Source organism: Calidris pugnax, unplaced genomic scaffold (genome assembly GCF_001431845.1).
Source record: "Calidris pugnax isolate Ruff unplaced genomic scaffold, ASM143184v1 scaffold27, whole genome shotgun sequence".
Taxonomy (NCBI): Eukaryota; Metazoa; Chordata; class Aves; order Charadriiformes; family Scolopacidae; genus Calidris; species Calidris pugnax.
In genome coordinates, this window is record NW_015090893.1 from 9,248,273 (window position 1) to 9,271,144 (window position 22,872).

The 22,872-nt window shown below is 50.2% G+C and overlaps 2 protein-coding genes across 3 annotated transcripts in view; one reads left to right on the forward strand and one right to left on the reverse strand.

Moving 5' to 3' along the window:
* The window catches only part of RNF44 (ring finger protein 44), a 6,676-nt gene extending 3,310 nt beyond the window's left edge, over window positions 1-3,366 (forward strand). Inside the window, exons 9-15 of the mRNA XM_014947753.1 lie at window positions 54-239; window positions 437-598; window positions 679-803; window positions 974-1,061; window positions 1,206-1,327; window positions 1,436-1,535; window positions 1,819-3,366. Of these exons, the coding sequence (XP_014803239.1) occupies window positions 54-239; window positions 437-598; window positions 679-803; window positions 974-1,061; window positions 1,206-1,327; window positions 1,436-1,535; window positions 1,819-1,881 (846 nt within the window). The 3' untranslated portion in view covers window positions 1,882-3,366. The remainder of the gene's footprint in view (window positions 1-53; window positions 240-436; window positions 599-678; window positions 804-973; window positions 1,062-1,205; window positions 1,328-1,435; window positions 1,536-1,818) is intronic.
* A 2,447-nt stretch (window positions 3,367-5,813) lies between these two features.
* On the reverse strand, window positions 5,814-22,107 carry FAF2 (Fas associated factor family member 2). Of its 2 annotated transcripts, none has more exons than XM_014948199.1 (11): window positions 22,045-22,107; window positions 14,823-14,891; window positions 14,268-14,402; window positions 13,479-13,555; window positions 12,181-12,319; window positions 10,776-10,861; window positions 10,603-10,694; window positions 9,009-9,186; window positions 7,419-7,590; window positions 7,070-7,213; window positions 5,814-6,603 (listed from the first exon to the last, which is right to left on the reverse strand). In XM_014948199.1, the coding sequence occupies exons 1-11, from the start codon at window positions 22,105-22,107 to the stop codon at window positions 6,421-6,423; spliced, it is 1,338 nt and encodes a 445-aa protein (XP_014803685.1). In that variant the 3' UTR covers window positions 5,814-6,420. The 2 variants fall into 2 exon arrangements, with proteins under 2 accessions (XP_014803685.1, XP_014803686.1); XM_014948200.1 differs by lacking the exon at window positions 22,045-22,107 and adding an exon at window positions 21,629-21,800 and having other exon boundaries at window positions 6,190-6,603.
* Window positions 22,108-22,872: the final 765 nt, after the last annotated feature.

The following is a 22,872-nucleotide window of genomic DNA, read 5'->3' on the forward strand; positions in this document are numbered from 1 at the left end:
AGGGTTCCACCCATGCCTGTGGTGGGTGTCTTGACTCCTGATTTTCTCTCTGTCCTCCACAGCTGATCCAGGCATGCGCCATGCAACAGCTCCCCGTCTCCTACCAGACGTTCCCCCCCATCATCTCCAGCGACCATTACATCCTGCACCCCCCTCCACCACCAGTGCCCCCCCACCAGCCGCCCCACATGGCCCCCCTGGGGCAGTTTGTACCTCTCCAAGCCCAGCACCCGCGCATGGTGAGTTGGGGTGGGGGTACGGGCTGGGGACACGATGTGCCCTGTGGCCAAACAGAGACCACCTTGGGGTCTTGTCCATCTGCAGCCTCTGATGACCTGAGCTTGGGGGTGATGGGTGGGATGCCCAGGGTGCCTCTGTCCTGCTAGTGTCGGGGGGGGTGGGGTTGTAATTTGGGCCCAACTGTTTCCCCCCGCAGCCTCTGCAGAGGATAGACAATGACGTGGACCTGCGAGGGGAGCAGCACCCCATCGCAGGCTTCACGTACCCCCCGTCCCACCACGCTCCCACGCTGTCCCCCTCCGTGCCGCTGCATTACCTCCCCCACGACCCGCTGCACCAAGAACTGCCATTTGGCGTGGTGAGTCCCCATCTCGTGGAGGGGTTAAGGGGGATGCCCTGGGGCTGGCACGATGCTGAGTGCCCCTTCTCTCCCCACAGCCATACCCCCACATGATGCCCCGGCGGCTGAACACCCAGCGGTACCGGCTGCAGCAGGCGCTGCCCCCTCCGCCGCCCCCTCCGCCGCCACCCCCCTACTACCCGAGCTTCCTGCCCTATTTCCTGTGAGTACCGGGGGGGATACGGCGGGACGCGTGGGGCAGGGGTGGCACCACGGATGGGGGGCACAGTGGTGCGGTGTTGGCACAGGTGGCTCTTCCCCCCTGGGGGGGATGCCAGGGTGGAAGGTTGGGGTTTGCAGCCCCATGCCGACCGCCCCGTCCTTACCCCCCAGCTCTATGCTTCCCGTGTCGCCGACGGCTGTGGGGCCCACGATCAGCCTAGACCTGGACGTGGACGATGTGGAGATGGAGAATTACGAGGTGGGTCGGCTCTGCTTCAGGGTGGTGGGGTGGGGGAGATGGGGAAGGGGGTTGGGGATCGCTCTGCCAGGGTGGGGAGAGCCTGGAGGGGTGCTGTGCCGGGATCATGAGCTGAGCTGAGCCGGTCTCTGTGTCTCCTTCCAGGCACTGCTGAACCTGGCCGAGCGGCTGGGGGAGGCCAAGCCGCGGGGACTCACCAAAGCAGACATCGAGCACCTCCCGTCCTACCGCTTCAACCCCGAGAGCCACCAGTCCGAGCAGACCCTGTGAGTGAGCCCGGGGTGCAGACTGGGGGGGACATGGGGGTGCCTGGTGTGGGGGGATGGGGGCCGTGGCTGCGCAGCGGGGGCTGTACTGAGGGCTGCCTCCCCCAGGTGTGTCGTGTGCTTCAGCGACTTCGAGGCCCGGCAGCTTCTCCGCGTCCTGCCCTGCAACCACGAGTTCCACGCCAAGTGTGTCGACAAATGGTTAAAGGTACTGCCCGTGCCTGTCGGGGACGGGGGAGCGGGGTGGCTCCTTGGGGTGCTGTGGGCACAGGGTGCCTTTCGGGTGGCCTCGATGCCCACACGACACAGGATGTGCTGGGAGCAGGGACCAAGCACCGTGCTGGGCTGGATCAGGGCACTCCTGATCCAGCACACTGCGGGGTGCTTCCAGCCCTTCGCGGTGGGGTCTTGGGAGGGGGATGGATGGACCCTGGGTGCAGGTGGTGCCATGGGGTGCCCGCTCACTTGCCCTCATCTCTTCTTGCCCGCAGGCGAACCGCACGTGCCCCATCTGCCGGGCGGACGCGTCGGAGGTGCAGCGGGAGGCGGACTGAGGCTGGCGGGCGCTGTGCCGCACAATTCGCTAGAGGATGAGGACGCCGGGCCAGGGGCGGGGGCCGCTGCCCGCTGCTGGGGCCTGACCCTGCGCTTACCCCCCCTCCCCGAAGCCTCTCCTCGGATGTGGTGAGCATTGAGCAGTCCGGGCTCCCGGCCAGCCCTCCTCCTCCCCGCCGGGGCACGGACTCGGCCGGACGCCTGCCCGCTGCGCTCCCGGGGCCCCGAATCGTGTTGTGCTGGAGGCGGGAGGCGCGTGGCCGTGCCCTCCGCGCTCCAAAGACGCTGTTGTTGCTCCATCACTTTCCAGGTCTTTATACTCCACTAGGGAATTAGTGTTTTTTTCCCTTAGTCACTTTTTTTTTTCTGTTGTTGTTGTTTTTATGGTTTGTTTTTTTTGGTTCTCCCCCCACCCTCCCCCCTCGTTTCCTTTCCTTTTCCGTCGCGTTTTCGGTTCCGTGGCCGTTTGACCCACCGGCGCGCGGGCGGCACCTCCCCTCGGCGTCGCTCGCGGAGGACGCGGGGAGGAGAGAGGAGGGAGCGCCGCGGGTTTGATGCCGGACGGACGGCACCCTGAGCCAGCCCCGGGGGCAGCCGGAGGAGGTGGCCGGCAGAGCACGGCCAAGGTGGGACACCAGCAACCCCGTGGCGTGGCCGGGGCAGGAACGCCGCCGTCCCCACTCCCGCACGCAGCCCGGCGGCAGCCCCTTCTCCTGCCTCGGCTGCCCTGGGGAGCCCTGGAGGGTTATGGCTGCTTGGGGTCTTTCCCCGGTGGCAGGACGGTGCGGCCCCAGCCCCTCTCCCCGTTCATTCCCCCATGCCCACCCGGGGCCAAGCCATGTGGTGTCCTGTGGGGCAGCCAGGCCTGGTGGTGGGGGGGGACACCCCAGCCCCGTCCCGGCGGCCATGGGCGTGCGGTGTGCCATGGGGCTCCCGCTGTTTTTCTGTCCCGCCGCCATCAATCGACATAGCCCCGTGCCCCCGTCCTGCTGGCTGGACGGCGTGGCGCGGTGCCCCCGGCCGGTGGGCAGCGGGGGGGGCCCAGCCAGGCTGCGGCGGGTGCCCCCCTGAGTCCCCGGAGCGGGTGGTGGGGGATTTATCCATCACCTCATGGTGTATTTTCAGTGCTATGGGGCAGGGGGAGCTGTGAGCAGCCCCCCAGCCGCCATATCCCCCTCCATGCCCATGCCAGGGCCCAGGAGCGAAGCCACCGCCGCCGCCCGGCTCCAGCAATCCCGCGTGGCCGTTGTTTTGCATGATTAATTAGCCAGGAGGGTGACGGGAGGCGGCGGCGGTGGCGGCGGTGGTGAGAGGGACCACCCTCCCCTCCGCGGCGCGTGTTTGCTGACGCCTGGGAGCCTCCGAGCGGACGCCCAGCCCTATGTAAATGTTCACAAAAAAAAATATGCATGCATGTCTGACCAGCTTGGAACGTGGTCTTGGCTACGTCTAGCCGGCTGTGGGGTGAAGGGGGGGGGTGGGGAGAGGGGGGTTTTTGTGCTCAGCTGATACTGCCATGCACTGTACTGCCCATGTCCGCAACGCCACAGCAGGACCGTGAGACTTTTCAGGGCCGTCCCCCCCCCAACAATACCCTTCAAACATATAGAAAGCTGTTATAAAAAAGCAGAGTCATATGTGAGACAAAGGGAGTGAATTTGAAATAATGAAATGAAATGAAATGAAATGAAATGAAGGTTTTGCATGTCAAGATCTACATTCAATCTTGTCATTATCCTCCAAAAAGGCATTTTAGGTGGCAGTTAGCTAAAAACATGGGCCTTACTGAAGTTGTAGAGTATCAGACTTGTAGAAGTGGAAGCAAATAAGAATAGCATTTACATATATAGAAAAGAACTGAAAAAGCATGAAGAGACTAATCAGTTCTTAAATAGATAAATCTTCAATTTACTTGAATAACGAAAGTTCACTGAGTCTAGAATAACAACCTCATTAAAAAGTGTGAATACATGAGAAAAATGGAGAGATTTGACCTGGAGACTTTCATAATCAGAGGACCTTGCTAGGGAGAATTCTCTGGGCTCCAATAGTTTAAAGTCAAAATTTAAAGGACTTCACAGGTCAAAACACTTGAATAATAGCTTACCTAGAATCTCTGCTGTAATGTCTATTGAACAACATTCCCAATGTCACATTTAAAAAAAAAAAAATTAACAAAAAGAAAAAACGACAAAAAAAAAAATTACTAAAAAACAATTATTTAGGGTGTTTGTGATTGCTGACTGCGCTGTAGATACCACTGTTTACCAATGATTTCCTGTGGTGGGATAGTGGACTGTTTACTGTTCTATTATACCAGTCCCCGGGCCCTCCGGTGGGACCCCCGCGGCCCCCGCGGCTCCCCGGAAGGTGCTAGGACGTGTGTTCTGTGTTAGAAAGTTTTTATATATATATATATATATATAAATATATATATATAATTTTTTTTGCTCTGTTACTTGCACATTTTACAGTTACCTCATTTTTCCCATGTATGTATTTGAAAAAAGGCTAATATATAGAAAAAAAAGGTTCTTAAAGCTCTAAAAGTGTTTGTTTTTTTTCCATTCCATTGGAATCATATTGGTTTTGTAGCATTTAACATAACTAGTATGTTGTATTATATATATGTGTATTATACTGATTGAAATTTTTAACAGATTTGTACTTTTTTTAAAATGAAAGTTGCTAGTTCTGCTTGACCAAGTAGTGCAATCATTATTTTTTTTAATGTTGTGGCTGATTTTGAGAGGGATATTCACTAATAAATGTATGATGTATACCAACACGCTGTGCCCCGCCTCTTGTCTCGAGGGGGGCCGGGGTGGCCCCGTTGGGTCCCCGTTGTGGGGGGGTGTGTGTGCTGAGGCCAGGCTAGCACTCTGGTCAGGGATGGTGTCCCCAGGCCACCACTGAGCAGGTGGAAGGAGGGCACAGAGGCTGGAGGAACCCCAGAGAAGGGCATAGAGGACACCCCAAGGTTGGAAGCAATATCTAGCAGGGTTCTCTGCCCCAGAAGGGTCTATGATCCAGCAGCACCATTGACCATCTTGCTCCCACCTGGAGATCCTTCACAGCTTGCATTGAGATGGGAAGTCCTCCTAGATGCCACCCTGGGACAGCATGATCTTCCCAGGTAGCTCCAGCAGCACTGGCTCCACCCCCTCCTACAGCCCAGCCCTCCAGCATGGCCATACCCAGCCAGGGAAGAGGCGATCCCTGTGCTTCCGTGGCTGGTGGGGAGACAAGACCAGCCCAGCCCCAGAGGACCTCAGCAGCTCCAGGCTGGGCCCATCTGAAGGTGGAGGAGCTGTGCCTGCCCAAGGTTAAGAGCAGGGTTGCTGCTGCAGAAGGCCCTGTTGCCAGAAAGGGAACACCTCTTCCTTTGGGAGGAAAACAAGGGATCTCTTCTCCCTGGTAAGAAAGCCACCAGGGGCCACCAGGAAAGGGGGCTGGGTCTACTTCAGCTTGCAGTCTTCAGAAGGGGTTGGGGCAGAGAGACCTCCCTGCTGCCTTTTGTGCTTGTGCAGGCAAGTGAGCAGGGGGACCTGTCCTTAGAGAGGTGACCAGGAGGTGGGGAAGAACAGGCTGCCACCACTCTCCCTTTGGACAGGAGCTCTTTGGCCAAGCCAAAAGGCCTACACCCACCCTTCTTTGGTTTGTCTTTTTCCCCCCCAACACACACCTCTAACTTGTCCCAGGAGGACTTGTCCTGTCCAGCCCCAGCACCAAGCTCCTGCCACAGGCAGCACCAACTGCACCGCCTTCCCCCCTGTGTCTACACACTGGTGTTTCTCTTACACCAGCAGCTCTGCTGGCACAGAGCCACCCATTCAAGGCCAGAAGATCAGCGAGGCACAGCCCCTGGAACCCCCTCCCCAGCGCTGGGCTGTGGTGGGGGGGTCAGAGGCAGAAAGCATGGGCACAGACATGCTAGAGGCAGAGTTTATTACACTACGCAGGCTAAGAACCCTGGGCAAGACCCCACACAGGTAAGAATCGAACCAGCTCTTTATCAAAAAGTTAATACTATAGTCAACCCCATTCTCCTTTGGTCATTACAAAGCAAGAGAAATATTAGAAGAAAGATATTTATACACAAGAGGGAAGCTGAAGAGATTCTGTCCAGCCCTTTCCCCCCCACCCTCTCCCAGCACATTCAGGTGCCCGGTCTTCTGGCTGTCAGGAGCAGCAGAGTATCAAATCTTCACGAGATGTCAAGTTGTTGGGGTTTTATTATTATTGTCATCAATAAAAGCAATAATTACCGAGAGCTGCCATTCCTGTTCCTCCCCAGGGAAGGCGGAGGGGCAACACCAGCTCCCCTCCCTCTCTGCCCTCCAAGTGTAGGGGATGGCTGTGTACACAGGTGTGCGAGGACGTGCACACACCTCCTCTCGCCAGTGCACACACACAGCACAGCTGGCACAGGCAATGTGGTCTCTGATCCCTCGTTTGTACGCAGTCTTTTAAAAAAAATATTGTATTATAATAATAATATGAATTTCTCTTTCCATTTTGTGTCTTCTGGAAAAGTGTCAATCGTCCGTGAGGTCCTGCACAAAGAGGACTTCCGTGTGGCTGAGTCCGGCCTCCTGCAGCGTGGGCGGGTTGGGCCACTCCTCTGTAGGGAGGCAGGGCAGGACACGGCGAGGGAAGTTGGCCTCAATCTGGAACTTTTCAGGGCTTTCTTTCAAGGAGAACAAGAAGTCGTGGATCACCTGGGAAAGAAGCACAGAATTAACTGCCAGCTGGGGGAGCAATGACACAACCGGAGCGCATCCATGGCATCTCACAGGGTACCAAATCGGCACCATAGCTGTGTTTTAGACGTGAGACAGCCATTTTCTCTGCAGGTATGAAACTGGACTTGTCACAGAGCACCTGGGGAGTCCAGACACTGTTTCAGACTCTTACTAACAGAGAACAACGAGAGACTCAGCTTTTCAGGAGAAGAAAAAGTTTCTTCCCTTTCCACACCCCGCCACAACCTCTCTCTTCTAAGCTGGTGGGACCAGGCCCCAAGACACTCTCCTCACCCAGGAACAACTCTGCCTGCTAAGGCTCTCAGCAAAGGTCACCATTTGGCAATGTCCAATGGAAGCACAGCTTTGCTGAGCCACCTGAAGAGTATCTCCTGACTGTTTTTTGACTCTGGGAAGCCCATCAGTTCTGCCCCCAGCTCACCGTCAGCGACTGTGTGAAGTGGAATCGCCGCTCCACTCTGGAATCGTTAGGCAGCTTGAAAATGATCTTAACGCTCTCCGGGTCATCAGGATGTGGTTCAGGAGGAAGGCATTCAGACTTCCGCTCCTTCTCCTCCTGCAGTGTCTGCAAAGAAAGGAGGGAGCAGGAGCAAGGGGCACGCACTGAACTGACCTTTGTGCTTGTCCCCTGCAGCACAGCTGCTCCAGGAGGCCTGGAGGACACTCAAACCCCAAGCATCTTCAATCCAACAAGAAAGCCCTACTGCTTCTACACAACCTGAGCCTCCAAGAGGGTACACCAGCCTCTCCAGCAGTCTGTTTGCTCTCACCTGTCGCCGTCTCTCCTCTGCTAGTTTTTGCTGCTGCACTTCCTCCTCCTTCTTCTTCTTCCTCTCCCGTTCCTCCTTCTTCTTACGTTCCTTTTCCTGGTCCGCACGTAAGGATGCCAGATATGCCTCGTCCTGCTGCTGCCTCAGAACTTGGGTTTGGTTCCTCTCTTCCCTGCAAACGTGAGCAGGGAGTGATCAGAGCTAGCAGGCCTCAAAGTGAAGACCTGAGGGTGCAGGTACAGCCTCAAACTCATCACACATCAGTTAACACCTCACTGAGAGGGCTGACGACTACCAGCTCCTAAAAGGCAACCTGAGTCTCCACAGTCCCCAGCGCACAAAGGGTTTCCCCAGGTTGAGTGGAAGTGAACTGACCACAGAGGATGTCTCCTGCACTGCAGCTGGGTGAGAAGCACACAAGCAGTGCCCAAGATTTCTGCCTCCTTCCTCAGATTCCTCACAGTTTTATCTCCTTCCAACAATTCCTTGTGCATTTTAGAAACCAGAGGCATCGAAACGTGTCCCCGGGTCCCCTGCAGAAACCCACAGAACCATAGACTTATTTAGGTTAGAAAGGACCTTTAAGATCGAGTTGGATTATTAGCCTAAAACCACCAAGTTCACCACTAAACCATGTCCCTCAGCACCACATCTACCAGTCTTTTAAATACCTCCAGGGACGGTGACTCAACTACTTCCTGGGCAGCCTGTTCCAATGCTTGACCCTTTTGGTAAAGAAATTTTTCCTAATATCCAATCTAAAGCTCCCCTGGTGCAACTTGAGGCCATTTTCTCTTGTCCTAGTTAGGAGAAGAGACTGACCTTCACCTTAACAACCACCTCCTTTCAGGTAGCTATAGAGAGCAATAAGGTCTCCCCTCAGACTCCTTTTGTCCAGACTAAACAACCCCAGTTCCCTCAGCTGCTCCTCATCAGAGTCATTATTTAGACCCTTCACCAGCTTCACTGCCCTTCTCTGAACTCCCTCCAGCACCTCAATGTCTCTTGTGTACCAAGGGGCCCAAAACCAGACACAGTATTTGACGTACAGCCCCACCAGTACTGAGTACAGGGGCACAGAGGAGAGGCAGGCAGAAGACCAGAAGGTGACATTCTACTTTGGACACAGCCTGCATGTCCCTATAGAGCTCGTGCTCACAAGGCACCACCAGCAATGCAGTCAGAGTTCAGGAGAGCCAGCCCAGGCAGCAAAGCTCCCCCACCCTCAGGTTGTAGACACCAGCTCCTCCTGCCTGCAATGCCTCTGCTCCCACTTGGCTTCTCCTGGCTGTTGTCCAAGCTTTACCTGCAGAGCTCCAGCACACTATGGGTGTGCTCCAACTGCGGAAAACAGTAGAATGCTCACACCCATCTCTTAGTAGTGGGTCTGTATGGGTGACACATCCAGCTCCTTGGCTACAGAGTGGCCTGAATCTATGGACCAGCAAGGTACTGGGAAGAGGAGAGCCCACTGGCTGTGTTACAGAACAGATGCTGACCTACCTGCCTATATATGGTGTCAGGAGGGAGGAAGGGGGCAGAGCCTGCCTCCACAAGGTCTGCATTGCTGGAGCTCAGGTCCCATCATACCTTTCCAAGCGTTCGGACACCAGGTACGTCTGGTTGGCATCCATGATGAACATCAGTTGATTAATGAGGTCATCAGCCTGGATGAGGCCTTCTAGCCGCCCAACTACTGTCATTCTGCGATCCTTCAGCATGATCACAGCCAGGAATGGGTACGTGTTCTCTCGCAGGGCCTGGGAGACTGGGAAACAGGCACAGACATCACTTTGACTGCCCCATCCAGAAGGGTGAGCAAGAGGGTACAGCACAAACCCTTTCCATCACCAGCAGCCCAGAAAAGCAGCTTCCACAGGCACTGTCTCCTTCCAAGCCAGAAAAGGCCTCTGGCCCTATTTTACAAACTAAACCCTATGAATTAGCAATGGGAGGAAATGGCTTGGAGGACAGAGACTGAGGGGGAAAAAACCCAAGACTTCAAATAACCAAAAAGGTTCTTGAAATCAAGCAGGAAGTAATTTGCTTTGAATGTCCATTCAGAATGGGACAAAAAGCCCTGGGTTTAAACTGCAGGGAGTTAAACAGGTCAAGCACAGGGCAACACTTGCTAATATTAAGAATGACCAGACTCTGGAAGATACTGTCATGGGGAAGATGGCAGGGGTGTCCTTCCCGGACATTTCAGAACAAAATTAAATTGTTTCTGCCAGCGGCAGGCTCTGTCTTGAAGCAGGGAATGAAGCAGATCAAGGGCTTTTAAGTTATTGTTCACCTGTGAACAAATACCACCTCCGCCTCAAGGAATGCATAGCACATCATGCCAGTTGGAGTGGTCATTACCAAAGGAACCCTCCAAATTAAATCAGAGCAACTTGTGGATTAAATGAAAGCCCGTGATCTCTTCCAGCTCTGCTTTCTAGGCTGTGACTCCAAAGCATTGCAGGAATGAAACAGCAATAAGGAGAAGAATATCTCCTTAGAAAGCCATTCTTTCAAGGTGCTGATAGCTGGTAGCTCACCTATGAAGCCAGGAATGACCCAGATTTAGAACCACGACTCCTGGCCTCTCCTGCCATGAAACGGGAAGGTGCAGAAAAGACACAGGAGGCAGAAGCAGAACTTTGGGAAAAGCCCTGATTTGCAGCAAAACTCTACTAAAAACGCTGACAGGCCAGGTATCAACAGCTCTGGAAAGACAGTACTTAAAAGACCTCACTGTGGGCTTTCAAGGAGAAAGGGACTGGGTGTGGAATGAAGTCTCTGAAAGGGAAAGAATGCACCTAACAAGTCACTCCTGGCCTCAGGCGTAATACAAACCAGCATTAAGGGCACAGCTAGTTATAGATACTTGTTTCTGCACTCAGTTTAATCCTCAGCACACACCCACCAACTCCCACTAGCAATGCACTAAAAGCAGCTTGAATGCCAGCAGCAAAGAGCACACAACAAGGAGTGCCCAGCAACACTTGGAACAGCAGAGGTGAAGAACAAAAGGTATTTCTCTGGCATCCAAACAGGCCCTCTGAGATACCACACGAAAAACATGTATTTCCCCATGCAATCCCAAAATCTCTTGTCTCCTTGCACAAAAACCAACAGTGTGTTTCAAACACGTAAGTTTGTCCCAGAGACAGGTAAAGGCCAGGAGGGACACACTCACCTCTGTATCCCTCTGGTTTATTGGTTGAGCAAGCCCAGAAGAGCATTCTAGTGTTTATGAGGGTGATCACCTCGGGTACGCACAGTGTATTGCTAGGGGATGAGAAGAGATTGTGTGAATGAAGTTGCATTTAAAGTGCAAAGATAACTATTTGGAAAAACTGTCCTACCTACCGGCAGAATTCATCTGTGTCTTGGTGGTCATCTCCATGAAGATAAACCAACAGGAAGCGCAGCTCCCGCTTGGCATCATTCAGTGCCTTGGCATAAGAGCAGAGGAAGTTAAGTTATGAGGTCTCTAGGCAAGGGGAAAGCAGCACCCAGAAGACTTGTGTGACACAGTTCAACAACATTTACCCAGGCCATTAGTCTGCCACTACCACGGTTTTAATGAGGCAGCAGTGGAGGATGAACCTGTCAGACCTTCTGACTAAACCCTCATTTAGTGCTGTCCTTTCACATTCCTTTCAGGATGTGGCTTTGGAGAACACTGAACTCAGAGGGAAGCCAGGTAGGCAACTGCACAGATTGATACCCCCCACCGTCCCACCAGACTCAGCTGGCAGTGAAGAGCCCTCCTTCACCCCTCAGACTCACAGCAGCCAAGGCTGAGCTCTCTGCTCTAGCCTGCACAGGACACAATCTTCAGACCACATCAAATGAAAACACTACTAAAAAAGAAGATAACTCAATAATGCTGCAGGCCCCAACAAAAACAAATAAACAACAAAAACCCCTTTTTGCATCTACGGTCTCTGGATTCCACCCACCCAAGAGCATTTCTTAACAAGACCACAGGATAAGTGCACAACAGGCTCCCTGTTTTACTGGCACTGAGTTTTAGTGGCCTAACCATTCCGTGGTTGTTTGAGTTTGGATTCCAGGCAAGACAGAGGGGCCCAGAAGAGCTGTGGAGGCGGCGAGCTCCATCGCTGTGCAGCATGGAGCAGATACAGACTCCACATTCTTCTCCAGCACTCAGAAAGCAGTGCTGATCCAATTGTCTGCTGGGATGCACTGCAGAAGGCCCTTCACTTGGCTAGGCTGAGAGAAGCTGCAGAAGAGGCAGTACCCATTGGGAAGTCCCACTTTTACAGACAGCACCATCAGCCCAGATCTAATATCCGGAACTCTCACCTCCCATAATTTCTTCAGGGGCTTCCTCTCTCAATTTTGAGGACCCACACCAAGTTCTGGACTTTCATTTTAGTACAAGCCCAGGCAGTCAATTCCAATTTGGTGAACAGAAGGACAGATTCAGGCACACCACGTCAGTTTATAAAAACAAAGGCAGGATTACAAAGAGTAGCTGTTGGCTACAGAGCCATACAGACGGTCGAGGAACAGTCAGAGCAGCTTTGCTTTCCAACTTTGCAGGCTTGGCATACCATCAAGCCTGGCAGTCACTGGTTTTCCAATACACTTTTTCACTAGCTCTCCGTTACCCCGTTAAAGAGTTTGGGGACAAATGCTGGGCTTTTAAATGAAAAGCAATTTTGCCACGTAGGCCCCAATACCATCTGGTGAAATCCCCACTCTCCATCTCCCCAGGATCTATGTACCAACATGTGACACTGACCTGGCTGTAAGTTCCCTGGTAGAAGACAGGGTGTATCCTCCCATATTTTTCCTCAAACATATGAATAAATGAAATAATGTCACCCACTGGGTCAGTGACCCGACTACGAGGATCAGGGCGTATAAAACGCAGAGCAAACCTAGGAAGGAAGCAAAGGACACTGGAAATTCAGCTTACTGACTTTCTGAAGAACAGTTTCTTTTCCACAGACAGTTGCTGGTCTTCATAAGGAGGAAAAAAGTCACAGCTGAGACCCTTGAGCATTTGTAATAACAACCTAAACTGCCACCTGCTCTAAAGTGATACCATTACTACAGAAGACCCCTCCGTCAAATATTATCTCATGCCAGGCATCAGCAAGTATCTGAATTCTGCATGATTAAGTTTCAACTTCCTCTGAAGCATCAGGCATGAGCCACACAAACAGTGTGAGGTTTGAAAAATTTAGTCAAAGACAGGCTGTTAAAAGCCACACAGTTTTGTCTGGATAACTTTGAAAACTGCATTTCTGCTATTGCAAGACTAACAATTCCAGAATGCAAAGCGCTGCAGAAAGAGAACATTACACTAGGAGTCCAATGAAGACAGAATAAACAGCCATTCCTCTGAGGCTGAAAAAACTTAACTGCAAGGCAGATATCAATGTTGTTTAGCTCTATGGATGCTAGTTTAGTTCTGTGGATGCACTGAAGTCACACCAAACTTTGGAAAACTCTTTAAGGAAGAAAAGTAATACGACAGGATAAACTGCTCAAACACCACAGGTGGTAGGACTGCTGAATATTTACCACCTTTCAACATTCCCTTCCTCTCTATCAATGCTGTAAGGAGGCAAGATGAGGTAGCCCGTTGGGGCAGTAAAGGGAGGAGACACAACAGACACCAAAGGGGAAAAAGGAGAGGTGCTTACAGTTTGGGTTTTGCCAGGTAACGTACAGGTATTAGGCAGGTTAACCTGCAGCCCAGCACGATTCTGATGAAGCTGTTTGTCCAAGAATACCAGACAGTTTGACACTGTTCTGCATCCCCTTTGTGTGGCACCCAAACTGTAAAGCTGCATGGAGTTAGAGCCCCAGTTAAATATTTCACTTACAGGGCTGCAAGATGCTCTTTTTCTCTGCAATAAGATTTCTTACTAAACAGTGTAGGAACTTTACCAAGATACAGATAAAGCCAGTTCAGCAAATAAATGGAAAATCTGCCATTAAAAGATCCAAGTGACAGAGGTACAGCCAAATCTACACTACAGCGTGCCTTAATGCAGTCAATACATGAGTCAGCACAAAAAAAATACTTACCTAAATATATCAAGTAATGTATAATAGGTAAATCGGAATGGAAGCATTATGAAGTAGTAACCCCATCCTAACAGGCCCTGCAATTACAAACAAAGAATTAGAGCAGTCTCCACGCCAGGAGCAGGCCTGCTAAAGCAAAGTGGCCACCAGCATCAAGCACATAGGTACACACAGGAGTATCAGTGCTCCAACCACTGCAAAGAAGCCCAGCAATATTTTTTATGGCTTCAGACACATCAAATCCAATTTCAGTGACTAGCATGGTTCAGTCAGAATTCAACACGACATGTCTGAAAAACCAGCATCACTGACTATTCGAGCAGCAATGCTTTTGCTCTGTGCTAATTTTCTTAACTGTACAAAAGGATTAACAGCACTGAGTCTTACAGGTGCTCATGCAAATTTGTTTATGAAACATTAATGCAAGTAATTGATACTGTGTTCAAGTTAATATAAATTTTAGGGGAGCTCTTAAAAGAAAAAATATTATTGCTTTGCCATAAGGAGCAGACAGTTCTTTGTTCCAACTGAACAAGCTTTACTATGCCACAGCAAGACACTCCATGATAAAGAAGCTTGTCTCACACTGTGAATGACACCATGGAGAAAATATCCACAGCAGTAACACAGGCTGAAGGAAAAGGTCTACATTTTGTTTTCAGAAGATAAAATGTTTAGAAAGGAGATAACAGCATACAAAGAAAACAATTCCTCTCCCTGCTTGCAAGTTCTGTTGCTCACAAACAGTCACCCAAGAAGCAGGGCAAAATCCACTATAAGATAACTTGCCCTTGGCTGTGGCCTTGAGACAACGTAGCTGTAGATCCTGTGGTCAGCTGTATTGACCTGCAACGGCCGCGATGGAGGAGGATTAAAGACACTTGGGACACCTTCTTGCTCATTCAGTCGGTCCTGTACAGCTGCCTTTGACACAAGAAAGAGCAAAGGGAGTTTTTAGACATTCAAGAATGCAGAAAATGTAATATTTTTTTTTTAATACTTTGGGCACTAACAGTAGGTATCATTTGTCCATAGCCTCAGAGCACTGGGTAAGCATGACTTATTACAAATGGTATCCACCAATACTCTTTTCTGCATGGAAAGCCTTCTCCATGGCAGCCCGTGCACGTGCACCCCGGGAAGTTACTGTGCCAGTCCAGTGATTGTTCACAGCCGTAACAAATCCGCTCTGTCCTTCTGAAACCAGCTCTCCGACAACATCCAGACACTGTTATGAAGAGCTACTAGTGTAAATTCAGTGTTTGACACATTAAATCTTACAGGTAGGGCCTCCCCTCCCCACAGAGTACTCGAAATCACTACGAATCCTCTTTGCAGTGGTACCTCTATGTTCCAGTTGTGCTGCTCCAGTGTGTGACGACATTGGTCCATGGACTCTATGCCGGTCAAGTCCTAAGAGAGAATAAAAGCAGAGGAGTGTCAGGGAAGTGCTATATTTTTACTGTTCTTTGCAACACGTGAGCACAGACAGGAGTTACCACAACACATTACCACAATACTTTTTCTTTTTTTTAAAGTGCTCTGCTCTCAGTTTAAGAGTGGAGCAACTCAAACCAACCCAAACCCGTAAACACACAGGAAGCCTCAAACAGGCCTTTGCACTCTTCCAGCATCAGCCAGTTCTCAGCAGAGCCCAAGGCCCGTAACTACAACCACACTCAGCCCAGTCAACAGTCTAACACAACATTGCCCAGAAATTTCACTCTGGAAGGATATGCCAGGCCGATGCACTCAAACATCACCTCAAAGCATCAACTTAAAAGATGAGCAAAGAATTTCTGGAAACCCAATACGACCATTACTTCACTCATGGCAAGCATAAACAGACCAAAACCAAAATGAGCCAGGCACTAATGAAGGGAGCGTTTTCCAGCATTACAGAGGATTCTATAGTTAAAAACCACCAAAATCCAGTCCAACACAGGCAAAAGCTGAAGCAGAAAACAGTCCAAACACATGAGCAGACCTCAAAGCCACTGGGCTCTCATATCAATGTTTGGAAGGCACGTTTTAACCCTGTGGCACTCAGAACTCATCCACAAGAGATCAAACAACAGTATTTGTTATTACAGGAAGCCACGTCAGCGCCTCTTGAATGGAGACAAATCTTTGCTGAAGCGAACATCCCCGTCACTGTGCCACAAACATCTCTCCCCACACCACTCGCTGTGAGGTGTTTGAACGGACATTTCAGGGTTGTATCCTGCACCTACCACCAGAGCCAAGGCACACACTTTCACAGAAATACATGAAGCCATAAGTGTGCTGCTGCTAACCTTTGAATCAGTCAGTGCAAGATCATCACAGGTGACACCATTAACAGTGCTGGCAATTTTGAAGGAAACTGTTTTTTAAAATTAAAAGGAATAAGGTGTGTTTGGTTTTTTTTATAACTGGGCAACAGAAATCCAAGAAAGCAGTTATACCTTCAGAAGCCATTATTTAGCTTGGATACACAATGACAGAAGCAACAACAATACTCTTCATAAGCAGTGTAACAAATTCAACACAAAGATGTGCCGGTGATATAAGGAGACAAAACATGACAATTTCTCCAGTAAGGTCAATCTTGACAAGAGAATTCCACCAATCCTTAATGCTTCATGTTCTTCCCTGGTGGATTTCTCTCCAGACCCACCCCAGCCAGCTGCTGTAACCCCACAGATGGTGCATCTCCCTGGACAGCTCAGGGATGGAGCCGGGAAGCAAAACAGGCTGCTTTGCCACCAAACTGCTCGCACTGTGACAGCCGGAGCTGCTGACCTGCAGAGGCTGTGCGAGCTGAATTACACCAGAGCCTTGCCTGGCCTCTGCCTGCCAGCACCACACGCTCTTCTCTGCCACACCTGAGGAGGTCTCAGCCACGAAGGAGTGTGGCAAAGAGCTAGAACTTTTATTCCCCGAGTCTGCCGTACAGCAGAGAGTAGCTTTGCTGCGGGAGGCAGCTCACGATGATTGCAAACACAGAGCAGTGATTTGATACAAATCCTCGTACATGGTTTCTTTTACACCTTGCAATCCAATCCATTGTTAGCAATCCTATTTAATTCCGTTCATCTCCCCCATTTCTTGCTTCATTTAAAAGCCCCTGAGGCAGTCTTGACAAGCTGACCATTTAAGAATGCACTGAACTATGGTTTTCCTGGAGAAGGATGGTGGATGGTGCATCTACTCCCTTCCCTGCCCCCATTCAAACATTCCATATACTATTTCCACCCAAGTCACACTGTGGACAGATGCCCTATTCAAGCTCTGGGCTCAAACTTCAAGCATTTCTTGAATCCTCTCTCATGAAGTCTCCATAGATCTCTTACCTTCTCCCCAATCTACTGGGCAAAAAATCATTGCTGCATTCTGATGCACAGAACCAGACTGTTCAAAGCATTGCTGACATTAACTACATAATTGCAGTCACTCAGGAAAAAAACCACTTCAAGTCACTGCCCAGTGGTGTATAAATATTAAAAAGTAAGCCTGCAGCAAGCCTTGTAAGGAGGCACTACAGAAGTCAATTTCCTAGAAGAAATGAAGCTCAGTGAACTCAGCCATTGCCGCCAGAACACCTCCATTTATCACTTGCTTCACAATTTGGGGTTTAACAATCTTTAAAGATTTGCTTCACTTGAGTAAAATTTAGGTTTTCTATTCTGATTTTTTTTTAACCCCAGATTCCTACAGAAGGCACTTCATTGTCCTTCTAAAAGGACATCTTAAAAGGCACCTGCAATTTACTCTATTTGATTTTACAACAGAGTAAAAACGTGTGTATTTCAAAGCCTTGAAAGTCTTCTGATTACCATTCCTTAACACCCTGGAATTTCTGCTGGTGCTCGCAAAATTTACAAGACTCAAACTCATTCACACCTTTGTCTCTAAATGCCTGAATTATCACTCAGCACTAATAACAGGGCTTCACTACCCACCCAACATTCTCTCTTTTTTCAATTATGCAAAATGCTTTAGCAGTTTTAGGTCAGAAAGCAGCAAAGTAACAGCTGTGCAGAACTATGAACAAGCATTCAATAAGTACTGAACCACTGCAGCATTTGCAAGACCTACTGAGCTCCACAGAGACAGGCTACAGGCTGGAAATTTCACCCCTTCCCAACCACGTTACAGCACCAGGCACGCTGTTGCCAGATCTCAGCATCTTCTACAACACTTCTCCGTGGAGGTGAGTCTACTTTTTTTTTTCCTTAGCATTTTAATACAGTAGCCCTCAACATGAAACAGAAGTGACAGAGCCACCCCAGTAGCACTGTGCCTAGTGCTCCCACCGCTCTTCTGATCAATGAAGCTGCACAATGAAACGTTGCAGGGAAAAGAAATTGCCTGTGTAAAGGCAGCTTTAAAAACTGAACACCTTCTTGAATGTTACTTTGACACACTCCCTGAGACAGCCACATTCCAGTTCCAGGATGTTATGGAAGACACCCACTGGTTCAGAACAACTTGCTCTCAATATAAAGGAACCCCAGAAGACAGTTCAACTGTCAGTTCAGACAATACTTGCTGGTAAACACTGATACTGTTCGTTATCACTCCCAAAGACCATTTAAACTATTATCTCAGTACCTTCTACAGCTACTGCTTCACCTTAGTCACAGAAACAGATTACAAACTTGAAGCACCACACCATTTCCACTGCACCAGTTGCAGCGTTTCTGGTGAAGCTCACAGCTAGCTGCCAACTGCACTATTCATACGCCAGACAAAGCAGCATTAATTGTACCTTAGTAGCATTAAGGTTAAGAGAACAAACACTGTCTTCAAATCAGTCACCAACTACTACTTTGCTACTCTGTCTCACAGAGCACACATCTTAGACACAGTAAGTAATAAAAAGATAAGGCCCCCTCTTAAAAATAAAATTTATCCCATTAAACTAGCACCCTCAAACCTTCAAATAAATATAAATCCAAGCTCAAGGCAGTGGATAACATTTACAAAAAAAAACATTCAGTACCACAAAAGCCAGGAAAGTTCGACATTGCCTTCTCAAACTCCTTAAAGCAGAGCACTGACCTAAAACATACCAAAGCTGCTGTTGGATTATTTGCATCTCTCACCTTTGAGACTGCTCAGAATGCTAAAATCTTCTCAGTACTGAAGTAGTGGAAAGTGCAATTCCATGTATCAAAGGCAGAAGGAATACTCCTGAGCGGACAAAGGTTGTAAACTGGACTTACGAAATTGTTCCCTCTGCAGATACTCTGTTTCAACATAGGAGTGTAAGAGATGCAAATCCACAGGACTGCAACTGGCACTGCTCTTAGCTCCCAACCCACTGCCAAATTCCAGAGAATTATGTTTCCAAGGGTAAAGAACATCTGACTTGAGGCAGCAAAAAAAGCCTTTCCTGAGAGTTTCTCTTTGAGTATTACAGCAAATGCCTTTAAGAGGGTTTTGATCAATACGCAATGCACTGAGGAGGAAAGCTGCCTGGAGTTTTTTTATTTCCTCCCTCTTCTTTAAACAAGAGATGTTTTCAGTCCTGAGCATTTTGTTTTCCCCATTTGGAGATGGTATCATGAGTGCTACCTTTTTTCCTTTGCAAATAACCGTCCATTACTTTGTATTTGCATATTATAAGTATGTTAGACATCAGCCCAAGTGTAATGGGCACAGATCAATAACAAGATCCTACAAAAGCTGCTTTGCTGTTTCCTCCATCTCCCAAATGCAACTGTATCTCCACAGCTTTCTTAAGCTGTTCAAAGCAAGTTTCTCTCTACAGATGTCAAAACAACAAAGTCTTGACAGACGAAAAATTTAGATGCTTATTTTAGTTTTACTCTTTTACATTAGAAAATGCTTCAGCAGTAAATGGGAGGTTGAAAGCATGCCAGAATGCTTTTTTTGCTTTAATTTCAAGTTTATCCCAATTATCTCTCCATACTGGTACTCTTTTTTTTTTTCCACTCCATTAACCTGCCATAGCAGGATAGCAGACAACTGTTCTGTTCCAGCCCTGTCCATAGGAAGAGAGCTGCTACTTCCACCGTCCTGCCAGCAGAGCCGTTTACATGAGCACTATCAAAGCACATCAAGCAAACATCAGTGGAATTAATGTAAAGCATGTATTTAAATTGTAACCCCAACAGCTTGGCCCACAAACAGAACAACAGGCTTTCACCTCTTTACCTTGGAAGGAAGAATTTCCAGCAGAAGTAGCACAAACTGTATAGGGCAACAGAATCTTTACCTGGAACAGCTGTTTGCTGGGTAAATGGCAGCCTACAGCTCTTGCTCAACGCTTCCCTTCTAGCTCTCCATTTAATTGTAACACTATTGAGGGCCTTTTACTATTGCTTACCTCATCTATTATCCCCACTCCCTTCTTTCCTATTCTGCTCTCCTGTTTTATTGACACTGCCATGCCACCTTCTGTGAAAGTACAATGCCCTGCCACCACAGAACGAATACTGTAGAAATGAGTTACAACAGCACATAACAACAAAGTGTAAAGTTATCTTTGAAAACATTTAAGTGTTCCCTGCAAAGACAGCGGGAATCCCTGAAAGGTTTACAAGTTAACTGTAGCAGCGTTTGCAGCAATAGCATCACACAAATTATTTTAATGAGCGTTAGCCATCCTCTCCAAACAGCAAATCCTCTTTAACAGAGTCCAGCTGATTTGGAAACAAGAAAAAAACCCCAGCTTTTCCAGGTGGACTGATTTACTCTACCTCATTTTAAAGAAACAAGCCACACTGCACACCTGAGCTCCTTTCAGCCAGGTGCTGAGTACCAAAGGAGAAGGGATCACCAGTGAAGTCTGTCACTAGCCCAGCCCTGGTGAAAAGCTAATCTCATATACCCCAGGGGACAGAAGAATGAGATGATCCTGGTATCAAAGCCTTCTGGAGTACAGCTTTCATAGACTCTGGACAGCAGCTGTCTTCTATCTGAAAAAATTCTCCCCTTTACAGTGAAAGGAGCATTTCCCTCCACTTCACACTAAGACTCAACAGGAAGCTGGACTAAAACCTGAATCACTCCTTCTGACTCCTTCTCCATCCCCTCCAGCCCCCAAGCCTGCTGGCCATGGCAACACCAGGTAGCACTAGGAAACAGGATTCTTTAGTTTCACAGCTGCCCACAGGGTTTTGAAAATAGCAACAGGGACACTGATGAGTGCAGCTGGTCCTATCTGTCCAGATTCAGTAGATTAATAAGTACTATGATATCTTACAGCAAGAGAATGGGAGCTGGAGGACAGCTTTCGCGCATATATTATGTGCGGCACAAGCAATGGCTTAAACCTCAAATATTTACGCAGAAAATGGTAGTATTGAGAAAGCAATTGTTAACATTGCTTTGCCTTGTTTGTCTGTAAGGCTGCCCAACCAGTTTAATTTGCAGTTAAGATTTAGAGGAGATATCTGTAAAAAAGTTTCCTCTTAGCTATAGTCACAGAGGAACACTGCAGCACATTAATTACTTCAGGAAGTTGTTTAATCCCCCTGACTCAGAGGTAAAGGCTTGGCAAGTATCTGTTTGTAATGATGAAGAACACCTGCACTTATCTCAGCTGTGGAAGGCAGGGCTGGATGCCTTCTCTAGTCCCTTTAAGCCCTGTATTTCTACAGTTACATCACACCAGAAAAATATGAAAAAACAAAGCACTATTGAAAGAAAATGCTCTATTTGTAAAAGAACTCTACAATCCAAAGAACACCACCTGATGCCCTACAACTTGGAAACAAACCCAAGACACCTGAAGATAATTTTCATTGACCACCATGTTTAATTACTTCTCACCAAGAAGCCCTAAGTAGTTCAACTCCACAACACTATTTTCTCCCCAATAAGCCACATCTGTAGATCTATTTTTTTTTAAATTATTCAACTGCTGCACAGCCCCGAGGCCCTGGCAAACCAAAGGTTAACCAACCCAGCGCCTGTTATGTACCAGACAGCAAGATTAGATCATTACAATCCCCAGTGGCCTCCCCGTAGTAGGCATTACCAAACCATGAGGGTTGGAAGCAATTTTCCGAGAAACCACATTCCATAGAAACCCATCGGCTAACCCTCCTAAGACACCAGGAAAGGTTCTCCCATTCAGAGCTAATGACAAGAAAGGGAATTTTTCAGACTACCTAATTAAAATAGCCGGGACTTACCAAGGAGGTTTTTTTTCCCCGCGTGGCGTTAATGGGGTTTATTCAGCAGTCACTTCCTGCCTCCCCAATTAGCGATGACAGAACACCATTCCTAACGAAGTGCTGGGGGCACGCACAGCACCGGCCGGCCCCTCAGCGAGGCCCCAGCCCAGGGAGCCCAAGCCCCACGGAGGAGCTTCACTGGCCCCCGCGGGGACCACCGTTACCCCCGACAGGGCCGGGACCACGGGGCTCTCTCTTCTCGCCCCCCACCGCCGGGCCCGCTCCAGGCGAGGCCTGCCCCGGCTCTCAGTGAGCCCCGTACCCCCCGGCCCGCAGCAGGCCGGAGGAGCGGGCCCAGCCCAGCCCGTTCTTTGCCAGCGCGCCGCCTCCTCCGCTCCCGCCGGCCGGCACGGCCCCCCCCGCCGACACGGCACCTGGAACTGCAGCAGCTTCTCGGTCTGCTCCGCCGTCAGCTCCCGCTCCTCAGGCGCCGCCATTTTGCTGCCGCCTCTGACCCGCCTCTCCGTCACTGTCCGGAACTGACGTCTGCCACCCGCACTTCCGCCCCGGCCCCAGGGTGCGGGCGGGTGCGCGCGCGCGAGGCGCCGTTAAGAAGCCGACGGCTGTTTATCGGCCGCCCGGAACACCGGAAATGCCCATCCGCCTTCCGGAAAAAGCCGAAGCGCCCTCGGGCCGTTCCGGAAATGCCCGAGTCTCATCGGTGGGGCTCGGCGCTCCGAAGAGTTCCGAAGTGTGCCGAAAGCTGCTCGGGCGTTTCCGGAGCGGACCAAGGAGGGAGGGGAGATGTTCCTTTGGCCGTAGGAGCGGGCCCCGCGGGAGGGGGGAGGCGGACCGGAACCCCTCGGGAGCAGGTTGTCACTGGAACGGCCTATTTACCACCGGGCGGGTCCTGCCCCGGCCACCTCCCGTCCCACCGTGTCGCCCGTCCAGTAGCGGCGGCGGCTCCACCCAAGATGGCGGCCGCCAGTCAAGATGGTGGCCGTGAGGGGCCGCCCGCTCCCACCCCACAGAGCTACGAGTACACCCGTGGGTGGAGACGGTGCCCCGGGACCACGGCCCGGCGAGCCCGAGGGGAGACGGCCGAGCGGCCTCGGCCCTCCATGTCCCCCACGGGGTAGCGCGCGTCCCGTCCCAGCAGCAGCGATGTGGGGAGCGGACTGCGGCCGGGCCCCGGCCTGGCGATGCGCCGGGAGGCGGGGAAGCGGGACGCGGCCGGCGGGAGCCGCCCCCGCCGCTGATGT